At 36.3% G+C, this 24,204-nt stretch overlaps 2 protein-coding genes across 11 annotated transcripts; one reads left to right on the plus strand and one right to left on the minus strand.

Moving 5' to 3' along the window:
• Window positions 1-339: 339 nt before the first annotated feature.
• eef1da (eukaryotic translation elongation factor 1 delta a (guanine nucleotide exchange protein)) lies at window positions 340-14,829 on the plus strand. 7 transcript variants are annotated; one of them, XM_051861094.1, is made up of 9 exons: window positions 340-574; window positions 6,458-6,578; window positions 6,940-7,011; window positions 11,164-11,229; window positions 11,680-11,767; window positions 12,859-12,959; window positions 13,072-13,269; window positions 13,369-13,563; window positions 14,702-14,829. In XM_051861094.1, the coding sequence occupies exons 2-9, from the start codon at window positions 6,465-6,467 to the stop codon at window positions 14,738-14,740; spliced, it is 873 nt and encodes a 290-aa protein (XP_051717054.1). In that variant the 5' UTR covers window positions 340-574; window positions 6,458-6,464; the 3' UTR covers window positions 14,741-14,829. The 7 variants fall into 7 exon arrangements, with proteins under 7 accessions (XP_051717054.1, XP_051717064.1, XP_051717072.1 ...); XM_051861083.1 differs by lacking the exon at window positions 340-574 and adding an exon at window positions 3,768-3,786; XM_051861104.1 differs by lacking the exon at window positions 11,164-11,229.
• A 273-nt stretch (window positions 14,830-15,102) lies between these two features.
• Window positions 15,103-22,713, minus strand: ftr87 (finTRIM family, member 87). Of its 4 annotated transcripts, none has more exons than XM_051861050.1 (7): window positions 21,200-22,713; window positions 21,017-21,103; window positions 18,318-18,551; window positions 17,944-18,103; window positions 17,756-17,815; window positions 17,587-17,640; window positions 15,103-15,730 (listed from the first exon to the last, which is right to left on the minus strand). In XM_051861050.1, the coding sequence occupies exons 1-7, from the start codon at window positions 21,785-21,787 to the stop codon at window positions 15,180-15,182; spliced, it is 1,734 nt and encodes a 577-aa protein (XP_051717010.1). In that variant the 5' UTR covers window positions 21,788-22,713; the 3' UTR covers window positions 15,103-15,179. The 4 variants fall into 4 exon arrangements, with proteins under 4 accessions (XP_051717010.1, XP_051717026.1, XP_051717034.1 ...); XM_051861057.1 differs by having other exon boundaries at window positions 15,586-15,730; window positions 17,728-17,815; XM_051861066.1 differs by lacking the exon at window positions 21,200-22,713 and having other exon boundaries at window positions 21,017-21,189.
• Window positions 22,714-24,204: the final 1,491 nt, after the last annotated feature.

Raw genomic sequence — 24,204 nt, forward strand, 5'->3', positions numbered from 1 at the left:
AGTAGAAACGCAACAAAACTGTCAAAAGGCATCAAATGTAATTTACGACACTCTAACTGTTTTATCTTTTCTTTATTAGCATATACATAAGAGTGACAGAAAAGAGAGAATAATATAATAATCAAATTAAAAATGAAGCGTCAAAATTTTAATAGAACGTTTTTACTTGTAGCTATGATATAATAGCTTTTATCTGAGTACGTATTAATCGTATTTAATGTGCAGCTGTTAGTTCGGGCACGAGGACGCAATGTTTCGTTGTAACGTAACTGAATGTACCATCTCTGCTCTGGGGGGCGATATTCATATACACTTGCACTTTACTAAAATATATACATATTTGTACATATTGTATAAGATCAGAATCAACTCTTTAATACAGCAGACGCATATTATAATGCTAAAATCGTATAACCTGCATTACATCGTTTCATGTGAATAATGACATTTAACAGGAAACCCCTCTATCAGCAATAAGTTCGTGTTACCCGGCTTCCTCAGTCTCTTTCTGTTATAGGGAGTCCGGCGGAGAAGTTCAACTCGACCCGCTTGTCACTTATCAAACTCTTCGAAAGTAAGTAAAACTTTAGTTTCCACTAACACGATAGTATTAAATATATTTCACTTTTGTCGTGTTATTACTAATGTGTTCCTCTGTGCGTGTCGCGCCACGTGGCTGCGTATGAAACTCATGAGTTTAATCCTCTGCAGAATTTAAAACTCTCTGAACTTGATCCTACTCCATACACATCATTCAGTATCTTACACTTGAACAAAATGTAATGTTTCATGAGTTTATAAAACTTTCATGAAGCATTTGGAGTTGATACTGACAGCACACATGAAGGCTAGTTTGAGTCTCATATGTTCACAAACAGGGTAGGTCACACTCATATGAAGCATCTGTAACGGATCTGTATGTGTCACCTAATCCTGACCTACAGGTCTCTGCTGGTTTAAATCTGGGTTAGACGTGTTACTCTGGCTTATTTTCTTTTCATGTCCTGCCAAAGTCAGTCTCAGTGACTCCCCTTTTTAATTTGCACAAATAAAACGGACATCTATTTCACATAGTGACATGAGTTTCTTCAACTTTCTTTTCATCTCAAAGACTAAGGAAAACCTCATAACAATTTATGTATCTGAAATACAATTTATATATTTAATTTTTGTTCTTTGCATTTAAAAAAAAAAAGAGTTCCAATTGTTAACATTAGTAAACTACATGAAATACTAAAAATACTTAATAATTAAACATTTAATAATGTTAATTTCAACATTTACCAATACACTATTAAAATCAAAAGTTGTATCTGTCAGTATTATTTAACTAACTAACATTAACCTTATTGTAATGTAACACTAGTAATACAACTTGATTGGAGAGTACAAACAATAAAGTGTTAAATTAACTTCATATGTTAGCAAACATGCTCTTTATTTACATTTGGTGACACTGTGTAACCAAGTACACTAACATTCCATAAAACTTTATTATTAGCAAAATAGTTTGTTCTAATGAAAATGCATGGTGTGTTTGTAACCCGTATGATAGATACTCAGGCCCTGTTTACACTAGTGTTGTCAAAAGTACAGACTTCGATACCAAGTCGATACTGAAATTTTAAAAATATGATGCTTGGAGCATCGTTGAGCGGATTCGTAAACACCTGATTGGTCATTGTGTTCACGTGCTCAACATATATGTCTGTGATTGGCTACAATGATCAACGCACGGGAGCGTTTGAAAGCACATGGAAGTGTTTGAATTCATTTTGAAAGCGGGAGCGTTTGAAAGCAGGCGTCTATCGTGGACTGGTCCGCCTGCTTTCAAACACTCCCGTGTGTATCTGTGTAAGCACTCTGTGAAGAGCATCATTGATGTCTATTTACAACATGTTTTTGAAGAGTTGATCATTGTAGCCAATCGCAAACATATCTGTTGAGCGCGTGAACACTGACCAATCAGAGGTGTTTACAAATCTGCTCAACAGCGCTCAAAGCGTCACATTTTTTAATTTTTAGTATCGACTTGGTATTGAAGTCGGTACTTTTGACAACACTAGTTTACACCTGGTATTAAGATGCGTTTTGGTTGATCGGATCACAAGTGGACAAGGGAGACACATACCCGTTTACATCTGGTATTTTGCATCTCTCTTGTCCACTTTCAACCACTTCTGTCTACAAAATAAGCTTGTGCAATTTACATATAAACGCACCAGGAGACAACAGAAAAACACGGCGAGCATCAGCTTTTGTTTCTGCTCTGACAGCCGCAAGACCACGGCAAATGCAGTGAGTGTGTGTTAGTAATCAGGAATGGTGAGAGAAGATTGTGCTTGGTACATTTTTCATCTTCAAACCAAACTTGGGTCTTCACCCGACAAGGTTTAAATCCCGTCTGGCTAGCATGCTTCACATAATGTTTACGCATTAGGTCAATGGGGGGAAAGTAGGTGGTCTTTTGTGGCTGTTCGAACACATTCGACCACATAAGTGTTTACACTATGAAAGCAATCCTGTCAAATGCGTTTTCGACTACCTCTGGAAGTGGTCGAAAGTGGACAAGCTCAAAACGTTTTACACCTGTATTTAGCGTTGTCCACTTGTGATCCAGTCGACCAAAACGCATCTTAAAACCAGGTGTAAACGGGGCCTTGGAGCAAGGAATAGTTAGTGGTAGTTTTGGAAGTTGAATTTAGTTTGTGTTTGAATTGTGGCATGACTTTGCCAAATTTTCACCATTATAGGGTGATACTGGTTTTTGTCTGTCATCCTCCTCCCACCCTTTAAAAAACATGATAATGGCATATTCCTGGCTGTTTTCAACTTATATAAATTTTTAAATATAGTGGCTTATATAAATTGAGGCATTTGGCTGTAATTTTGTGTGACTGGTTGGATATGGGCAAAAAGCAAACTTTTTGTCTTTGTTTTGTAGATTTTGTTTTGCTTAACTTGCATGGCTTTTTTTTTTTTTTTTTTTTTTAAAGATAGTAAGTGTTCTTTTAAATGTATTTATCAAAGGGACAATAACCATTCTGAGTCTGAATTCAAAACGTCCAGTAATTTATTGGTTCTCTTTATGGATCCCTGTTAAAACATTTCCCTCATGAACTGTCTTCTGCTGATTTAAACCGACTGCTCTGCAAGGCTTCTGGGTACGCTTAGTTGTTTCCATCACTGCCCTCGTTTACTGTGCCTAACATCAGCTCAAACTAATTCTTTAGCATGTACCTTTTTTGTTTTCCCTTATATGCTGTAATTGAGCTAAAGGATGGAGAACCAGTGGGGGGCTCGAGCCAAAGAAGATACTAGACATGAACAGACAAGAAATCTGCCGAATTCAAATGATGGAAAGAGAAACCGCACTCGTTCGTCCAGGTCTGAAAATCAGGGTTCTGAAGAAGGTCGTTTCCATCATGATTTGACCTCTCAGGGCATTAAAGGAGAGAAGGTTTGGTTCAACCGCAGCCTATATGAGCAGGCCGATGATGCCTATCAGACCTTGTTGAGTGCAGGGAGTGGGACCCCTCCAGTTTCGTCTTCCCCCAAAGACAGAATTCCCCGCACCCTGGTCTTCAGGGCTAAACGGAACGGTGCACAACAATCCCAAGAGAAGGAGAACCAAGCGTACACCCGTTCCTATGCGTCACATCAACAGCAGCGGGGTTCGACCCACCAGCGCTCATCGTCTGAACCCCAGAGGGACCGGCAGTTCCCAAAAAGTAGCAGAAAGAGGGTCTTCTCCGAGAACGAGCGCGCCCCTCAGAAAAGGGACAAGTATGGCTAGTTTAGGGGCATGGGACAATTGACTTTTAAGAAACTCTTCTCACTTATTGAACGGTGTGCTTTTGTGAGTTTTATTTGAGTTGTTTGTGGACCGTATTCAATCGTTTTTCTCATTTCAAAAACCTCAACCTGGTTTTTGTGTCACCATTGGCTGCTGGGTGAAAGTTGATCAGTGTGAAACTAATCCCAGGGCTTTAGCACGCAAAGTCTGTCCCATTGTCTGCAGCCTGTGTCAGCAAAAAAATCAATGAAAGGAGTTTTAGTGGTTGAAGGGACTTGGACAATCAATCCAAATACCTATTCTACAAAATCATAGTGAATTCAAGACCTGGACGATATAGTTTTTCCATCATCATAAAGTTAGCCAGGCATAAAGTTTACAGAATGTACAAGTTTATTATTGATCAATCTTTAATTTATCATGCTGAATAACTGATACGGACTTGACAATGGCAAAAATGAAATTGGGTTTACCCAAAAATGAAATTTCTATCATTAATTACTCACCCTCATTTCGTTCCACAGCCATAAGACCTTCTTTCATCTTTGGAACACAAATTAAGATATTTTTGATAAAATCCAAGAGGTTTTTTTTATCTCTCATAGAAAGCAATGAAATTACTACATTCAAGGTTCAGAGAAGTAGTAAAGACATCATTAAAATAGTCAATGTGACTACAGTGGTTCAACCTTAAAGTTATGAAGCGACAAGAATACTTTTTGTGCGCAAAACAAAAATAACGTCTTTATTCAACAATTTCTTTTCTACCCTGATTTAAAAAAAAAAAAAACCCTCAGATTTCACCAAAAATACCTTAATTTTGTTCCGTAGATGAACGAAGGTCATACAGGTTTGGGACGGCATGAGGGTGAGTAATTAATGACAGAAATTTCATTTTTGGGTGAACTAACCCTTTAAGCAGAACGAATAACTAATGAAGGGTCTGTTCACAAAAAGGTGTCTTTCCCATGCTTTATTTCAGGATGATGCTGTGCATCTCACAATAGATTTTTATTACTATAATGTAAAAATACATCTGATAATACTAATTTCACTTTCTTTAAGTAGTGACTCAATGTATGGTAATATACAGAATAATGGAAAAATAAAGATGGTTGTATAAACTTGTGATGGGTTGATATAGTAGTTATATATTGCCAATAAACTGTCCATTTTGTCAACATATTATATTGTTCATATAACTTCTTTTCATCGCTTGTTTGCTTATTGTTATCGCTTATGTTCCCTGTTCTCAGAGAGCAACAATATCAGTAAAATTACTTCCACTAGCCATATAGCTATAAGCCGCTTTTCCACCACAGGAACTTTCCCCAGGAACTAGGTACTTTGGGGTGGTACTCTGTGTGTTTTGACCACAGGAACCAGGATCTAAATGAAGTTCCAGGTGAAAATTCCCCCCTCAGAAAGTCCCTTCTTGCAAGGTAGTACTTTTTCAAAGTTCAGGAACTTTCACTGAACATGCTGATTGGTACAGTTGGCTTATATAAACGCCTTGCAGCATTTTATTTCAACAACCATTTTTAAAAGTCTGTTGTGGTGCATGCAGTAAGAGTTGTTTGCTATTTGAATCAACAGTGGAGTTAAAAAAATTCGAGGGTTTAGGCTTTATTAAGCTTATATCCGGAGGACGAAGTCCAGCAGGAACTGGAATGTCGCGTGCTGTACTACGTCACCAGACTACGCACTTTACGGTACTTTAGACCGCGATGGAAATGCAGTCTGCAACAGGTCTGGGCGAAAAAATGTTCCCAGAAAAAATTATGGTGGGAAACGCGACTTTATTTAAGCCAGCAGTTAGCTAGTCCTTCATGGTCACTAATAATTTAAAGGGATAATTCACCCTAAAATGAAAATTAATTCATAATTTACTCACCCTGGTGGTGTTCTAATGTTGTATGGCCTTCTTTCTTTTATGGACCACAAAAGGAGAATTTTTAAAAAATGTCCTGCTCATGCTCATCCATATAGTAGCAGTAAATAGTGATCAGTATCAAGCTTTTTAAAAAAAGAGTAACAAAAGTATCACAGAATGATCCCATGCAACACGTGCCATATATTCCAAGTGTTCTTGGAATATATGGCTCAAACCAAAACTTAATTTTTATTTTAGGGTGAACTATCCCTTTGATCTTGCTCAACAAGTTTTGTTTTTCTCCTCCAACGTTTGGAGATTCTGACATTTTATTTTAGAAAAATACAAATAAACCATTAAACTATATTCAGTTGTATTGACTGCCAAGAATTTAGCCTGAATGCAAGAAAATCTCTAATAATGAATTGTGTATTCAATTTTAAGATCCAATTTCTATAGACCTAATATAAATTAAATGGTTCTGAAACCTGTAAATTTGTCATAATATGTGTAAATACAAGAAATGGAAGTATGTATTCATACATGTGGCACATGGTTCTTGGCTTGCTCGGCTTGATTTAAAATAGCTTGTTTTAATGCTTTTGTTATGCACAATTACTCATGAATGAATTACTTTAAAAATGCATTGAGGACTTGCATTTGAATTCTGTTTTTTTTTTATTATTATTATTATTATTGTTTACTTTGAGTCTTTCTATAGTTGTATGTTTGCTCTTTGACACAAACTATAAATCTAACTTCCATGTCTCCTTTTTTTGTGTTCTTAGCATCACAATGAGTGGACTTCAGGGACTCGCCCAGGAGAACATCTGGTTTGACAAGTCCAGATACGACGAAGCAGAGAGACGCTTCTACGAGGGCATGAACGGCATCCCTCAGACATCTCAGGTACTGCCCCCTAGAGATCTGGATGTCGTAGCAAAGCAGTTTCAACAGCACAATTTGAGAGTCTAAAACTTCCTGGTTTGTCATACAAACCGGTATAAGGCTGTAATTGTTCTAAAGAATGAGAGTGACAGAATCCTAGTGGTGAGGCATGAATTCATGTTTACTCAGCTGCTGTATGTCCAACTGTCCAGGTGTCTGCTTCTTCTTTTCACTCATTTGCTGAAAAGTCTGCACTGACAGCGCTTCTGTATGCACCTGACCTGTGTGTGTTTGTTTGTTTGTTTGCTTGCTTGCTTGCTCACTCTCTGCCTCTTGCTGGTTTGTTTGACATGGGCCTTTTTACCCCGCTGTACCCTTCCAGGAGAGAGATTCTAGTGCCATCCTGCAGGACATTGCTAAAGCCCGACAGAATATCCAGCAGTCCCTAGCCGGAGTGAGTACTGCCCCCAAAATGAAAGAAAACTCATCATAATCTCAACTCTTGGTATTAATCATTTTTGAAGCATACTGAATTTGTAATGTAATCTTCTTGTGAACCACATTTAAGTAGAGTGATTACTGACGCTCTGTAACTGTCGTCCTGCATGGGACCACTTTGAAGGGCTGATTTAAATCTACTTCATGAAACTTTAACCAAGTTGAAGGTGAAACGAACAGGACAGTTTTTCATTCAGCTGCTGATCACCCACAAGACTGGAGCTACAGTATAAACACTCGCTCTCCCAAAATATCCCTGTGCTATTTTAGCATGTTTACCGAGCTCCCTCTGTAACTTTGGCAGGGGTAACAAAATCAGCTGGAGATATGGATTAGTAAACTGTACATGCAGATTACTAACTCGTGTACACAATTTATGACTTGTACAATGATTTGGAGTGCCAGATGATTTTTTTTTTTTATTATTTTGTTTTGAAATGTAACCCGAAATTACTTTTTTAATTATTTAATTTTATTTTAATTTTAGTTTTTAATTATATTAATTTTATATAAATATTGTTCAACAAATTTATTAGACCACCACCCAATGTAAGGTTTGTGCCACAGCTGCCCTAAACTAACAGTATTGTGATTAACAAAATAATTTTTTTTTAATGTTTCTCTAATGGTTAATCCACACCAGTATGTGTAAGCTCTTTAGTCACAGTAGTATTTCTGATGCTAAAATATAATTATTTTTGTCCATGATTTTCAAATTTACTGTTTTACAAGAAAGACAGAAAAAAAATAGTAAAGCACCTTTATTTTTATTTTTTATTTAGATGCACGGAAGTAAATTAGAAGTTATTTACTCGCAGTCCTTAATAGAAAAATAAGATTTAATGGTTGAATGTTATGCTTGATTAATTTCTGACTTCTGAGAGAAGTTGAATGTGCCAGCTAAAGTAATAGTAAAGACTATTTTCAGTTTATTTGCCTAATAAATGACAATAAAATGTTATTTTTAAATAAAAATAAAAGTTTTTGACAGATCCCTAAAATATTTGTTTTCTCTTTATTATAACAGGTGGTCTAATAAATTTGTAAAGCACCAGAAATCCGCATCTCAAGACAGTGCGCGAATACAGAATTGAACTCTCCTTCACGTCGTCTTGTGCTTGAAAATGCCCGTATTGGCAAGTAATCCTCGTAAACAGTCAGTTATGTCTTAAGTGAACATAAACAGTTCAGGAAAAAAAAACACATATGTATCAGTATATTTGATCCATGCATTAGTGACAGAAGCCTAATATATACCTGCTGCCATCTGTGTCCTTAATGTTAATCAAACATCAACAAAGAAAAATCACCCACTGCCTTTGACTGAATAACATTTTGTTATTTAAATAAGGATTAATCTATATCTAATTTAAGCAGTGAAGACTATGCAGTGTTATTTTACATTTGATTACTTAAATTTCTGTTCCTGAACATTTTGAATTTTCACTGGTATCTAAAATTTTGATGTCGTAAATGGCTGGAAAAAAAAAAAATTATTTATGGCCGGTAAATTTTCTTAAGTCACCGGCCATTGGCAGGTGTGGCAAAAAGTTAGTTTTAGGCCCCATATATCACTTAATTCATTTAAGCATTTTATAAATATTATTTATTATTTTTTTTAAATTAAATTTATTACAGATTGTCCTGCCCCAAAATTGTGCCATACGTTGAGTTAATTATACTATGTTAGGCTGCTCAAGTAAACAGAAAAATGTTTTAGAAAAGTGAATCAACAAAGTAATGTGGGTTTTGTTCTGTTCCAAAAAAAAAAAAAAAACTTTTGAGTTCAAAATTGTCACATTATATGGTAATGCTGATCATTTAAAAATTTTGGCCAATATATTGATATTGCTGGTCAATAGCAGTGTGCTGTTTTTTGCATTAAAACAGACGTATCTTAATTTTGTGGATGGGTTTGCATTTAAACACCTAAATAATCAAAAAGCTTTTCATCATGCAGGGTGTGAATAGTTTGAATATGTGTTTACATTTGAGTACTGTGATTTTGAATTTAAACAGAGGAACTTTGACATTTGCGCTTTTTGCAAAACCGTTTTGGGCACAGACTTTGGCATTGTCGCATCTGACCAATGAAAACAAACTTTTGATCTGCTGCGCTCTTTTAGCCGACTTTGTTTTGGGGGTAAATTTATGGAATAGTGAACAGATTCTAAACCAAATTGCTTCAATACTTAAAAGGCTCCATAATTTTCCCAAAACGGACAGAATCTCCCACGGTCTCTTCTCACTGATTCTGCAGTATTTGATTCCTCTGTCAGCAGTTACTTTACACCTCCCGTATCATCAAAGCATATGCTTACTAGACACTTCAGAAAACTCCACAAATACTTCGACTAAGACTCGGTCACCTCAAAGATTTTATATAATCCAACTGGGTGCACCTAAAAGCACTTAGCTATAGCAAACTGTCCTGAATGCAAGTGGGTCTAGCTTGATCTCCTTCCCAACATGACATCTTTATTTGTGTTTGTGCCTGTTCATTTTGCAATGCATGTGCTGCGCTCTGTCATTCTCAGTCTTGTTCATCTGTCATCATTCATATTGTAAAAGGAAGCAGATTGCTTTGCAGTTGCCTGAAGATGTTAGTGTGTGTTTGTGGTTTGCTTTTATGTCATGTTCTGGGTCTGACTCAGATTCAAGCAAGCAGACCTCACAAATACACTGCAAACATGTGCTTACATGTTTTTATTTGCTTCTTGAGTTGAGAAACTAAAGATATGTCTGCAACTGTAATTTTATTAAAAGAGCTATACACAGTTGCACAAATATGTTTGTGTTTCAGCAACTATTTACCACTTTAAAAGGGTCTTGACATGAGAAATCAAATTCGCCTTGCCTTTGACACAAGGTTTTTGTACCATTACAACATCCTGCAGGGTTCATATCATAACACATACCACTCATTACAAACAAAGCATTTATTTAATAAAGCTCCAAAAATGACCCATTTGGATATTGTGGGATTCAAATACATGTGCATATGCCTGCCTCCAATGAGAGACATTGATCAATAGTTATACATCATAGTACCATAGGCCCCACCCCGTTGCTTAAAGGCTGACACTTGCCTACACTTGGAAGTGAGCGTCACATAATGTTAAAAAGCAAACAGAACCCATTATATTCACTGATGCTGTCTACACTGGATACAGTATACAGATGGACATTCAGTTTCTCTCATATACTACATTTGACCTCAAATATGACTTATTTGAAACATGTAAGTAGTTGCAACTTTACATGGTAGCTCACTCTAACGTTAACCTAGATAAATGTGCGGCATTAAATATCTAAGTGTTCATGCAGAGTGTGGAAGGCAGCTAAAGTATAGCTCGCTTTACTGCACGCCATGGGGGCGCAAGCACGTTCACTTGCATTTTTTTCCAACTTAAATTTTTTTTTCATACTGATAAGAGTAATATATCACTCAGAACTGTAAACTGTACTTTTATTTGTGTAAACTCACAATAACAAGAAAACGTTGTGCCTTTGTAAAATAAAGAAAACAAACAGAATGCAATTTCTGCCGTCTCGGTCTCCCTGAACAGCAGCGCGTCACATAAATGAACCGAAACTCAGCATATAGGCTCCTTGCCTCACAGACATGAGAAATATATCTTTAGAATGCTTGAAATGTCTACTTTTAAATGAACTAGTTCTAATCAAAAACAAATACACTCTGATCCATATGAAAGGTGCATATCTCTCTATAGGCACGTTCACTATACTGCAGAGATGACGAGTGAGCATCACCAGCTTCATCTTTGCAGCCGACACTGACTCAGAAAACACTAGTTTATTAAAAGACTATTAAAATGTTAATTTATAATAATAAACTTACATATACTTGTAATTTTTTCCGACACTTTATTGCGGCAAGCTTTTTGCATGGTAAATAATCAAAAATCCATGTCATGACCCCTTTAAAGAGAAGCAAAAACTGAATGGCAATGAAAAACAGTGAATGCATGCATCTCTTCTCTGATGTCTTTCTTTATTTGAATAGAGTAAAACTCTGTTATAGTAGTTTATCTGTCTGTTTTTCTGATTGATTTCTGGTTGTGGTGGTTAAATGTGAATCTCTCAGGTGAAGACTGCTCTACAGGGTAGTAAAGGGCACACACGCACTCAAAAACCACGGGAGAGGAAGACCGTAAGTGCTCTGAGGCGGTTCAGCTTCACATCTGTGTGAAAAGCATGTGAACGGAGCCTGGAGCAGCGTGGATCATACACGCCTTACTGCTTGACGCTTCCAAAACAGCCTGTTTTCTGTGTGACTTGTGTTTTTATGGGTTGTTTTTACACATTTAAGGGCAAAGACGTCATGCATGACTGTGTTTTTCATGCATTGGTTTAAAGTTTTAGCCTTAACCAACGTAAATTGCATGCAAACCAAGTGGAAAAATAAATGTAATTTCAATGTTTCAAACATCATATCCTGCTATAAATGCATTCACATGATTTCCTGTGGTTTTTAATTGAGGTTGACAAACCTTTTGTTGGGCATGTCTGCAGTTGCAGCCCTGCATGGTGTGATTTTTACAGTCAGCTCTTTATGAGATGTAATTCACTAATGTTCTGTTCTTCTCCATCTGATTTGCAGAGTCAGAATGCCAGTAAGTCTGAGGATCAGAGTGAGCTGGTTTCTCGTTTGAAGAGTCTAGAACTGGACAACAAGAATTTGCACAAAGGTACATTTGAGAAAAGACAGAGATATGGCTGTTCCAAAACCTAGTGAGAAGGCTTGCTGCGAAAGTCGGTGTTACCAGTGTTTAGCTGCAACACAGGTTACATCACTTGCCCACCACGGCACCGCCCCCACCATTGTTTTAGATATTATTATACAGTCAAATGTTATTTATCACGAGAGTGAGGAGCTGACTGACAAGACGATGGCAGAAGATTTGATTTCAAAGCGAAATATAAAAGGGCCTATTTGGCAATATTTTGGATTTAAACCCAATGTTAATAGGGAACCTGTAAAGGATTAGTTGTGTTGTTGTAGTTGATGTGTTTTTCATTAAGAATAATGAACCCACCATTCAAGCAATTGCCGGTCTGAATTGACATGACATGAAGGCTGTTGGATGCTGTCTTAAGGAGCGTTCTTGCAAAACAGCGATTTAATAGAGTGACTTGAAGTCAAGACGCAGTGAATGTGAGTGATGCATTTATGGACATTCCCACATTGCAGTTTAACACAGATGAGAAAAGTTAAACTTTATGCAAATGAGATATGCAATCCAGCAACTACCAATACGAAGAAGACATTTAACATTACTGTGTGAGATTTTACTGTATGATTTGTCTTTGCTCACATGTAGTGATATAATAAAAGATGTTGAAATGTTTTAGAAACTGTTTTCATTTTAAGTCAGTTCATGACATGTGTATTGCATTAATTTTTAGTGGCAAAAAAATAATTCCTTTTTCCATTTTAGAATGATATCCTTAGTAAATGTCATTTGTGATCAGATTTTTAAAAACTGTGTTGAGTTCCTGTGGAAAAATGTTAAGCTGTGAATTTCCAGGCCTAGCGTTTTGATACTGTTAGTTAACAATAAACATTCTGGTGGTTACCAGAGGTAGAAATGCCCCACTAAGACCAACATAAAATAACTAGGATGCTTTAGAAAGTATTTGCTTATGTGGAAGGTGATGCAGCACACTAGGGTTTGGAACAGACTCAGAGATTGACACAGTTTTGGCTGAATATCCAGTTTGTCTTAGTGAGCATATTGTTATCATGTGAGATTAATTAATGGAGCTGTTGTTTTATCAGTTGTGGATGATTTGAGAGCCACGCTGTCCAAACTGGAGTCCAGAATGGCCACGCTGGAGAAAAGCCAATCGCCTGCTTCAAAGACTGTTACATTCACCAAGGTAAATGTGAGATACTGCCATCTTTAAGTCAATAATGATAAAGGCAGCCTTTGTGCATTAAACAAATACAACCATAATGCTTTACATACTTTGTATATTATTTTATCTGAAGGCTGCTCCTGTCCAGACACCCAAGGTTGAGGAACATAATGGTGCTGACGATGACGATGACATTGACCTGTTTGGAAGTGATGAGGAAGATGAGGAGGCAGAGCGTATCAAAGCAGAGAGAGTAAAGGAGTACTCCCAGAGGAAAGCCAAAAAACCAGCCCTCATCGCCAAATCATCCATCCTGCTGGACGTCAAACCTGTACGAGACCTTCAGCACACACAATCTTTAAAGTATCAAGTATTATTCCTTCCTGCTGAGTTATAGTTTTGAATATGTCATCTTTCTTTCATTGATCAGTGGGACGATGAGACTGATATGTCCAAGCTGGAAGAGTGTGTGCGCTCCATACAGATGGACGGGCTCCTGTGGGGAGCTTCTAAGCTGGTTCCTGTCGGCTACGGCATCAAAAAGCTGCAGATCAACTGTGTGGTAGAAGACGATAAAGTGGGAACAGACATTCTGGAAGAGGAGATCACCAAATTTGAGGACTATGTAAGTGCAGAATGTTTTTTTTGTATGAATATTATGAGGAAAAAAAATTCAGGTCACATTTTCACCTCAAAATTATAAAGAAATTTTGTATAAAGAAAATGAAACATTTCTTTAACATTTTCTCTTCCAATTTCCATTATTGTAATGTGTCCAGACACATTGTACTTTAGCATTTTTAGATTCTGTTTATTTCAATATAGTAATTGTTTTTTATGCTGCAGTAAAATACTGATTATATTATAATGATGTATATTTTACAAATGTGTGTTTTATTTATTGAATTAAAGTAATTTTTTGGAAATAGAGGAAAAATTGTGAGAAACATTAACTTGATTGCCATGAAAATAACTCAAAATATATTATATTATAGTTAAATTAAATATTATATAAAAATTATGAAACCATATTAGGTTAATTCATGAATTATATATTTAAAAGCAAACTATATATATATATATATTTTTTTTTTTTTTTTTTTTTTTTTTTCCAGTAATTTATTTGTGTCATTATAAAATCAGTAAATAGAGAAAAACTTCTGAGGAAAATAATTGTCATGTCATGAAATAATTATATAAATAATTGTCGTTGTCAATAATTGTTATGAAACTAAATAACTTTATATAAATGATATGAAATTAAATCTATAAGTTAGATGCATATTTATCACAATAAACTTAATAAATATATATATATATATATATATATATATATATATATATATATATGAATTGCAGTGAAATACTGATGGTTTTATAATTTATGTATAAACAATTTACAAATGTGTGTGTATATTGCATTGCAGTTATTTTAATAAAATAATTGAGGAAAACTTGAGGGAAAAAAATTAGGTAATTGTAATGAAAATAAAGCAATAACTTTAAAATTATATAAAAATGTTATGAAATTAAATGTTAAATTACAATGACAAAAACCATATTGGTCTTCATTTATTTACGACATTAAGTAAAACATTGATTCATTTTTATGTTTGGGTGAAATATGAATGGAAATGTTATTGACATTTTAAATGAAATTCACCCTTTGATAAGATTATAAAATGTTAAAAAAAAAATAAATAAATAAAAAAAAAATCAAGTTTTATTGACCAAAACTACATTCATTCCTCATTATGTTGTAGGTCCAGAGTGTGGATATTGCTGCCTTCAACAAGATCTGAGCCTCTCACCACGAAGAACCACCTCACACTGGGTTATGCTGCTTTTATATCACACGGTTACCAATAAACTGTTCAGCCACGTGAACAAACTCACTGTATTGACTTTTTATTTGTATGCTCTTTATTCCTGTCCTGATTTTACAAGTTTCCATTATATTCATGCTTCATATTTGAACTATTATTCTTTATTTAAAGGGTTAGTTCACCCAAAAATGGAAAATGGTCAGTATGTTGTGTAACACAAAGATATATTGAGGTCAGAGTGCTCCTTTTCATAATGGTTGCGTGGGCAGTTCAGCCTGTACAATAACAAGCCACTGGAGGAAAACACACAACATGAAGGTGAGTGAACAAGGACATGCTTTTGATATTTTTTTTTTTTTTTTTTTTTTTTTTGGTGAACTGTCCCTTAAACAAAATGAGCGCGCAGAATGCACTACTAAGCTGAGAAGCTGAAAGTTCGACAGAGTTTCAAAGTGGACCCCAGTCCAACCCAGAAACCAGGGTAAAGAGGTTGAGTAAAAGTGGTCTGCTCTCGATGCAGCAAAATCATGGTATCATCTGCCAGAGAAATGCTATAAAATGCAAGAGTTCCAGCGCTGTGATCAAGATACACACCGACTCTGTGTGGTGTTGGAGTGTGTATTTCAACACTAAACTTACTGTGCCGGAACAAACAAAGAGAATCGGAGAAATCCAAACTCCACGATTTTGAGTTGCATCCCAGTTTTCGGTCTGTATTCCCTCCTGTCCTGGGAATTGATTTGTAGGATACTCCAATAGAAACTCCTCCACCACCTCCCCACTCCACCTCCCAATATCCACATCCAGACAGACCTTCAGTGCACAAGACTTGAGCCCAGCTGCTGAAGCGCTCTGGGTGATCCGGGTACGGCTGAGGCTCGTGGGCGGTCGTGACCTCTGAGTATTCTCCAGAAAGGCGGAGGAAAACGTTGGCGGTGTTTGGGTCCAACATCAAATCACAGCAGTCTAAAAGAGGAAAGATACTTGGCTAATAAGTCTCATTCAATAATTTACATTACATGTATCTCTAAAATTCTCTCTTATGATTGGTCACTCTCAACATTCTGAGGTTATAGAGTGCAACAGTGCTGTCCCCTTTTTCAGTGGCGCTGGTTCTGAAAGTATTTTTTTTCCCCATAGGGATTAAAAATAAAAAGTCTTTTGTTAAAGCGTTATAAGCCATGAACGAAGCCAATCTTGAAGGATTAGTTAACTTCGGAATTAAAATTTCCTGATAATTTACTCACCCCCATGTCATCCAAGATGTTCATGTCTTTCTTCAGTCGAAAAGGTTTTTAAGAAAAACATTCCAGGATTTTTCTCCATATAGTGGACTTCACTGGGGTTCAACGGGTTGAAGGTCCAAATGTCAGTTTCAGTGCAGCTTCAAAGGGCTCTACATGATCCCAGATGAGGAATAAGGGTCTTATCTAGCAAAACAATTGGTCATTTTCTAAAAAAATAAAATAAAAATGTATATACTTTTTAACCACAAATGCTTGTCTTGCACTGCTCTGCGATGCGCCACGCATTACGTAATCATGTTACAAAGGTCATGCGTGACATAGGCGGAATCGTGCAACGATTAAGCCAAATGCTGTTTACAAAAAAAGGTAAAACAACGATATCGGACGATTTTGAAGTTGGAGGAGAAAATTAGATGACGTTTTTCGCCCTACCGCGACACTTCCACCTATGTCACACGTGATCTTTCAACGCAATGCGTGGCGCACCTTCCACCCGGTGAACCCCACTGAAGTTCACTAATAATAATAATAATAATAATAATAATACATTTTATTTATAATGCACTTTATATTTCAACAAAATCCCAAAGTGCTACAATTTATAAAAAAAAAAAAAAAAAAAAGATGGAGATGGAGACTATATGGAGAAAAATCCTGGAATGTTTTCCTCAAAAACTTTAATTTCTTTTCGGCTGAAAAAAGAAAGATGAACATCTTGGATGACATGGGGTGAGTAAATAATCAGGAAATTTTCATTCAGAAGTGAACTAATCCTTTAATGGCTTTAGTGAAAGAAATAACTACAATCCCATGAAGCATTGCAAATAGCAAAATCGAATTAAAAATGGAGAAATATAAAACTACTCATTTACAAAGGCAAAATTGCTTTTTCAACTCTGATTGGTGTAATTTTCTGTACAACGTCATGGGTAATGTAGAACCACATGACACGAAGTGCATTCAAATTGTTTAATAATGCACAACTAGCTGTGGATTATGCCGCTTATACCATGGTCATTTGCCAGCATTGATAAGTTAAAGCTGTCATTGATGTTTGCAGTGCAATATTTAATTGGAAAAGTAAACATTTACTTCCGTCGGTTTCAGCTTGTTGGATCTATTCTGCCCGCTTTGAATCAGATGTGATGTTACCACCTCTCTGAGAAATATAACAGTATTTTTAGTAGCGAAGCTATTTTATTAATAAAAGTTGTGGTTGATATCAAGTTTCTGTGCTCTTGAAAGTTTGTGTGTGTGTGCGTGCGCTTCAATGAAAGCAGCGCATTAATATAGACTGGTGATTAAAGTGACTGGAACTACCTGTGCATTAAATGGTTTTAATGCACACCTTCCAGCCAATCGAGCATTCAGACAGACCATGGTATAATGAACTAATAAAATATTTCAACTCAGAATTACTTATGTGGAAGGTAGCCATGTAATAAGCAGGATAATGTTCATTTAGCTTCATGTTGGGGTTCTGAACAACCTGTCAGGGTTTATTTTTCATTAACGACCAGCTGGATGTACATTATCCCATACATGATAACCAATGTCTGCTAAATCAGAACTCACATTGTAAGAAATCTCCCCTGGTCCTCGGCTCAGTCTGTAGTAAATGCGTATGGGCTGGAAAAGGTCAGAGAGTTGAATTACGTCAGATGCATTTTAACACACCGGTAAACATGGGTGAGTTGACGTGGTTTGATGACTCACTTGCTGGGAGGGATGTGAGTGTCCGTACCTGTTTCAGTGTTCAACGGACAACTCGGCGAGTTTTCAGCTGACTGATTGTGCTCATCAACTGTAAACATAACGGTGTCTGCTGTCAACTGCCATTTGTGCATCAGCAGCTGATATAATTCAAAGCAGGTGTCGGCTGTGGAGGACTAGACAATCGGCAATCTTGTGTATCTGTGTTTTTATACTCACCTAATTCTGAGATCTTTGACGATTCTCTGTCACAGACCTCACTGACTTTATCTCTCAGCTCTGTGAGAGCTTTTCTCAATATCAGCAAAGGAAAGTACGGATGGACGTCAATGCTGGGCCGACTTCCAGTGTCAGGAGGAGCACAGAGCATCTTATAGTTCTGCACGGGTAAGTCAAATAGGTAAAGTTGGTGTATTAGTGAACAAGCAAACCCAGATCTTTATATTCTCTGGCCCAAATTCCCCTATACAGCCTATAAACAAAGAGAATGTAGCTTCTTTTCTTTTGCTGTTCCCATATTGTTTCTTGTGGAGTATCGTAACCTCCAGCACAAATAAATAAATTCAGTTCATATTTCAGACCCAGGACTTCACCTGTAGGAAATGGATATGATCCTCAGTGTTTGAGAGCGCCTCTAGCTCAGCCTCTCCTCTTCTGTGTTCAACTATCTGTTGATTCAGTCGTTCTAGAAGCTTCTCCGTCTGGCTGAGAGCTGTTCTCTCCTCACATCTGATCTGCTCTTTCACCTCCGAATTCTTCCTTTCAATGCAGCGCAGCAGCCTGATGAAGATCTTTTCGCTGTCCTCCTCAAACGCTTGTGCAGAGCGCTGTTGCAGTGACAGAAGGGACATTGTTTAACCCTCTGGCCCTGTTTACTTATGGGTCACACTTGCACTGTTCACAGGTCGAAATGTAAATGTAACCATAAATGTGACTTTTTTTTAACGAAATTAATGTGCTAATGTGCTTTTTCTTCCATAATACCTTTTCATTCATATTTTTTATTTTGAGAGCATTTCATGGAAAGCTACTAAGCATTATTTATCTTTAAATCATGCCCCATTTATTTAATTTAAAAATGTATTTATTTCCAGGGGAAAAAAAACCCAACTATTTTTAAGCATTAGTGCACTAAATTAGTTTTTTTTTTTTTTTTTTTTTTTTTTTTTAACAATCATTAGGATACATTTCTCAATACATAGGTCACTTTTTCTTCACAAAGTTCTACCAACTTTCAGCTTTCAATTTCACATCCAAAACACACTAAAACTACCAACACACTTCATACATGTCCCAAATTAACTCATTCCTCCATACAACTAGGGTTGCCGCCCAACAAATACACTTTATTATTCATTAAACAATGACCTCAAAACACTAACAACAGGTAGCATTACACAATGTTTTCTTTTGTGAGTTTTCTTTACAAAACAAGAATGACACCTCTCTACTGTTACATGGCCCATGTTTACAATACAGTACAAAATTATGTTTCCCCTTTTGTAGATGGTAATGAAAACTGAAAGACTAACATCTATGTAGGTGTTCAGCTACTTCTAATTGTTTTGATAGTCTTCCATTTTTTAGATTTGTAACATATTTCGATATGGTATTTTTGTAGAAATTTAGCAAATTGCGGTCTTATTTTTTTGTATTATGTTAGGTTTTAAACTTAAGTTTTAACAGTTCTGAAAAGAGTACAGTATGTACTGTAAATGTGCAAATTGGCCTGTAGTTTTGGTGGTGGTTGTGCCTAAGAAATTAATTCATACCGTTTGAAAGAAGTAGGCACTGAATGTATTTTGTACCAATGCAATGATAAATTATCCTCAGTTTAGCCCACATAGACTGTTGATGTGCTCGATGTTGGAAGAGTTTTGAAAAAGTGTCCTAAGTATTGAGAAATGGGTCCTGGTGATTGTAAAACTGTATATGAAGAGTTCCATTGAAAAAGTCCATCTGACATCTTTTCTTTTAAATGTGCATTTTTTTTTTTTTTTTATCAGGCTCGTATGTTTAGGTTCAGTAATTCCACTTTAATGGCAATGAAAAGGTTGTTAGTTATTGAAATTCCTTATTTTCAAAAATGTCACTTTAGTCAATTTATTGGTATTTAACAAATTTGACTGTCTTTTTGCTGCAAAACCAGCTAAGTCCATGTGTGCTTTTTCGCAAAAAAACCTATAAGTTCACCTCTTTGGACAGAAAGTCATAGTAAAATATCCATTTCTGTCAGTTTTACAGCAGCAAAAGGACACTGTTGTTTACTTGCTACTTGCGAAATCCTGTCATTGCCACTGTAATGATGGACACAACATGATAAAAACTTGCAGCTCGGCAGTTGAAAGCGGCTCATAAGCACACCGTCATTCATCTTGAAATCATATGATTCAATTCGCATCTTCAGATTGGTTCTTCTCTGGACTTAGAGGCTTTGGCTGACAAAGGGAAGTGGCATTTTAGCAGTTTCTGCCAATGATGGGAAGTGGCGTTTTAGCGGTTTCTGCCAATGTCTTGAATGGGCTGAAACTGGTATTTAGCGGATTTGAAGCGAAAGTATTTGATGAATGTATCTATGTGCAGAGAGCATTCGCTAAATATCATTATCTCATTTTTGACGGCAGTGGCGTTTAGCGGCTTTTGCATCTGAACTCTTCATATTCAGATATACAAGACAGAGAATCAGTTCGGACACTTTTTGATGGGGGCCTACTTATGAAAAACAACACTCTTGTGTATAACCCTATAAATATATAATAGGGTTGTGTAATCCCTAGTTACTGAGAACAGTGTTTTCAGACATAATTACTTACTTTTATTAGGTTCTGCATTTGGATAGCCTATATATATGTATATATATATATATATATATATGTATATACTTTTTGCCAGTGTTCATAGGTGCTCTGTTACAGTCATACCAGTTCATAAAAGAGAGAGAGAGAGTGTTTTTTTTTTTTTTTTTTTAGCACTAGATGTTTTAGTTTAACCCATTCATTGCTGTGATCTGTTTTTTTAATGCATTGTGGCTGATTTGTAGTTTGTAACCCACAAAAATACTGTTTTCATATATCCTGTTCATATTTTAGATTGCGAACAGTACAAATGTGCTTACTTTTAAGATCATTTAAACAATCGCAATTCACCAAGTTTCGTACCATTCCACTAAGGTAGTTTTTTTCCCCCCCGAACAGGACCAGGGGTTAATAAAGTATAAGCACATATGTGTTCCACAGAAAAATAAGCAATCTGTCATTCTCTGAAATTTTCAGTACAATGAGTGTAGACCTACCTTAACGTATTTTACAATGTCTTTGAGTTCCTTTTCTCGTTCCTTACACCTCAGTTTTGACTTCTTCCACGCTTCCTCAAGATGTTTCTGTTTGAAAACCATGCACATAAGAATTTTGCTGTCTTTAAACTCTATTTTGTGCAATTCAAAGATTTTTTTTTTTTTTTTTTTACAGTTTGTTACCTGTTTTTCCATCCTCTCCTCCAGAACCGACAGCACGCTGTGCCCCTTATGTCCGTCTTTTAAGCACGAACTACAAATGCACTGTTGGTCTGTGCGACAGTAAACATCCCGCAATTTATTGTGCCGTGAACAGATTCTTTTCTGCGGTTGTTTTGTAACTTCAATAAGCGGATGCATCCTACCGCGATTCCTTTCATTGTGAGGCTTCAAGTGAATTTCACAGAATAACGTCTGACATTTCACACAGAACTTAACAGCTCGATGTTTCTTCCCAGTGCAAACATCACACTCCACATCCGCTGCCTTCGCACCAGGATCTTGAACGCCGGTTCTCCTCAGTTTTTCCACAATATCAGCCAGCATGGTGTTTCTAGACAGCGCAGGTCTGGGGCTAAAGGTGCGTCTGCACTGAGGGCAGCTGTATTCCTCTCTTAACTCGCATTTCCTCCAGTAACCTTTAATACATTCCATACAATAACTATGTCCGCAGGGAATAGTGACCGGCTCCCATAGCACTTCCAAGCACACTGAGCAACAGAATTGCTCCTTATCTACAGAGATATTCGTTTCTGCCATTTTCCCCCACATGTGTACAGTCAGAGGTGAGTGAAATGAAAGGCAGAAAGCTGGTCACCAAGGACAGAGAGGACGAAACAATGAGTGTTTGTGTATAAACTGGGCGTGGACATAATGCAGGTACACTGGAAACTTATCGGGTTTCAGTCCGAAAGAGCCTGAAGCAGCCAATCACACAAAAACAGGAAGAGGACACTTCTTTGCTTTTATGCAAATAGAAAGTAGCAGGTGGGTAAACTTGCTTTACATGCAACATACATACATTATATTTTGACCTGCTCTATAATTTTGAAAAACACATTGTGGGTTTTAAGCATTTGACAAAAAGGGAAGTCTCTGCTTTCTAGCCTAAGTATTGTTTCTCATTATTCAAATGGTGGCCATAAACAAATGTTTTTGAGAAACTCTCTTAAACTTTATATTCTTCAAAGTTGCTTTTCATTGATCGGTGGTTCCCAAACTTTTTCAGTCTAAGACCTTCCAAAACCTTTTTTTAGAAATAGGACAATACATGTGTTTGTTTTCTTTTAGTTCACCTTTGCTATTTTCTTGCCATATTATTATTATTATTATGGGATAAACATGAACAAAGACATGAGTGTGAGATATAATTTACAGACAAAAAGGGAGTATATTTAGTTTTCTTGGTTGTACAGCAACTGAAAACAGCCTTATTTCTATATTAAACAATGATGCAACATGGAGTCATATGTTGATTCAGTGGCCGCTCTGATAAATATATCTCTGGACATCACTTTTGGCCACTACTGTATATTTGTTCTTTATATGAGGTGCTTTTACTTCTGAGGCTGTCAATTCTAATACACCATTTCTTCATAACACTTTTGCAACTACACACAAAGTTTTTGAAATTATGTACTGTCATTTCTCTTTGCTAAACTGAGCTGTTCTACTTGAGCATTAAATGAATGCCTTCAAGCAAATATATGCACAACTGATTTGCATAAGGTGTTAGAGATATTAAAATTATAAAATTACGATTTGATCATTTTTTTTTATTCTTCACATTAGCTGTAAATAGAAACTAGCTTGTTGGAAAGGCAATAAAAAAATGATAGTGTACGTTTTGTAAAGAAATTTATGCATAAAGGCCATCTTCACAATTTTATATTCATTCATTCCTAAAACTAATTTTAAGCATTTAAACATAAGTCTTCATGTGTTCATGTGTTAATAGGGTGACCAGATTTATCATGGAAACGCCATCCCCCATCCCGATATAAGCAAATTACAAACAACAGGATAAATATGATAGAGATACAAATTAAATAAATATGTATACATTTATTTAACATATTTTGTTGTTTAATTAACATTACTGCACGGACAGGTATTTTAGGCTACTGTCACTTTAAGACCGAATGCTTGGATCTAATTTACTGACACATATCAAAGTCACTTCCAAGGATCTATATCTATAGTCTTTGCACATATCCGATTTTCACTGAGCTGTTTACGTTCACTTAAGCCATAACCGGCTGTATTTATGTGAGATACTTCACATCATGGGTATTTTGACATCGCTGTGTGTGCCTGTAGGCCTATTTGTCCATTGTCCGGATCGTGCGCTGTTTTAGAGCGCTTCTGGTGTATATCAATCAGCGCGATAACACATTTAGTTTTTTTTTTTCTTTCACAACTTACTGTATAACACCTCGATAAACTCATTTTGAAGATCCTCGTTAAATGTAGGCTACACACAGGATTCTTTGACATCTTCGCACCTGACTTGATCTCCTCCGCGCTCTGTAACATCCCGCCTTTACTATCACAAGTTAATCGATAACGAATTGTTATTGGATGGTAATGTTGCTCGCCAAAATATACTGTGACGAGATTGGCTACCTTTTTTAGGCTATTATCGCGTGACAGAAGACTACTTTTGTTTTAGGAATGAAGAAATACAGGACAAAACATGATATATTTTCATATATAGAGCTGAAAAACGGAAGAGCTGGTCACCCTATGTGTTAATTACAAAGATCATCAATATAAAGATGACCATCATGTTTTACATATAAAACACGGAATCATATTTTTCACACGGAAGCTGCTCATAAAGCAAATGTAAAGCTCATGTGACAGACCCAGATTATACAATCCACAGTCATAATTACAGGCATAGAGTTTATTTTTACATGAGCAGATTTATTTTCACTTTAATGCAACTCTGTTTGCAAATCTGTGCAGATCCAGATGTTCAGATACTAATTGTTTCCTGGAAATTCTTCTTTTTAGTTGATCAAATAATCAAGAAAGAGAGATTAAAAACCATGGTTGGTATATCATCACACTGGAAATAGAAGCTCAAGTCAAGCCATTGCATCATGGGATGATTCCACGCATACAGAAAAATATACATGATTAATTTTTTAGGGAAATTCATTTGTTTCCACAGTAAAATCCCA

The sequence above is a fragment of the Ctenopharyngodon idella genome, chromosome 2 (assembly GCF_019924925.1).
Source record: "Ctenopharyngodon idella isolate HZGC_01 chromosome 2, HZGC01, whole genome shotgun sequence".
NCBI lineage: Eukaryota > Metazoa > Chordata > Actinopteri > Cypriniformes > Xenocyprididae > Ctenopharyngodon > Ctenopharyngodon idella.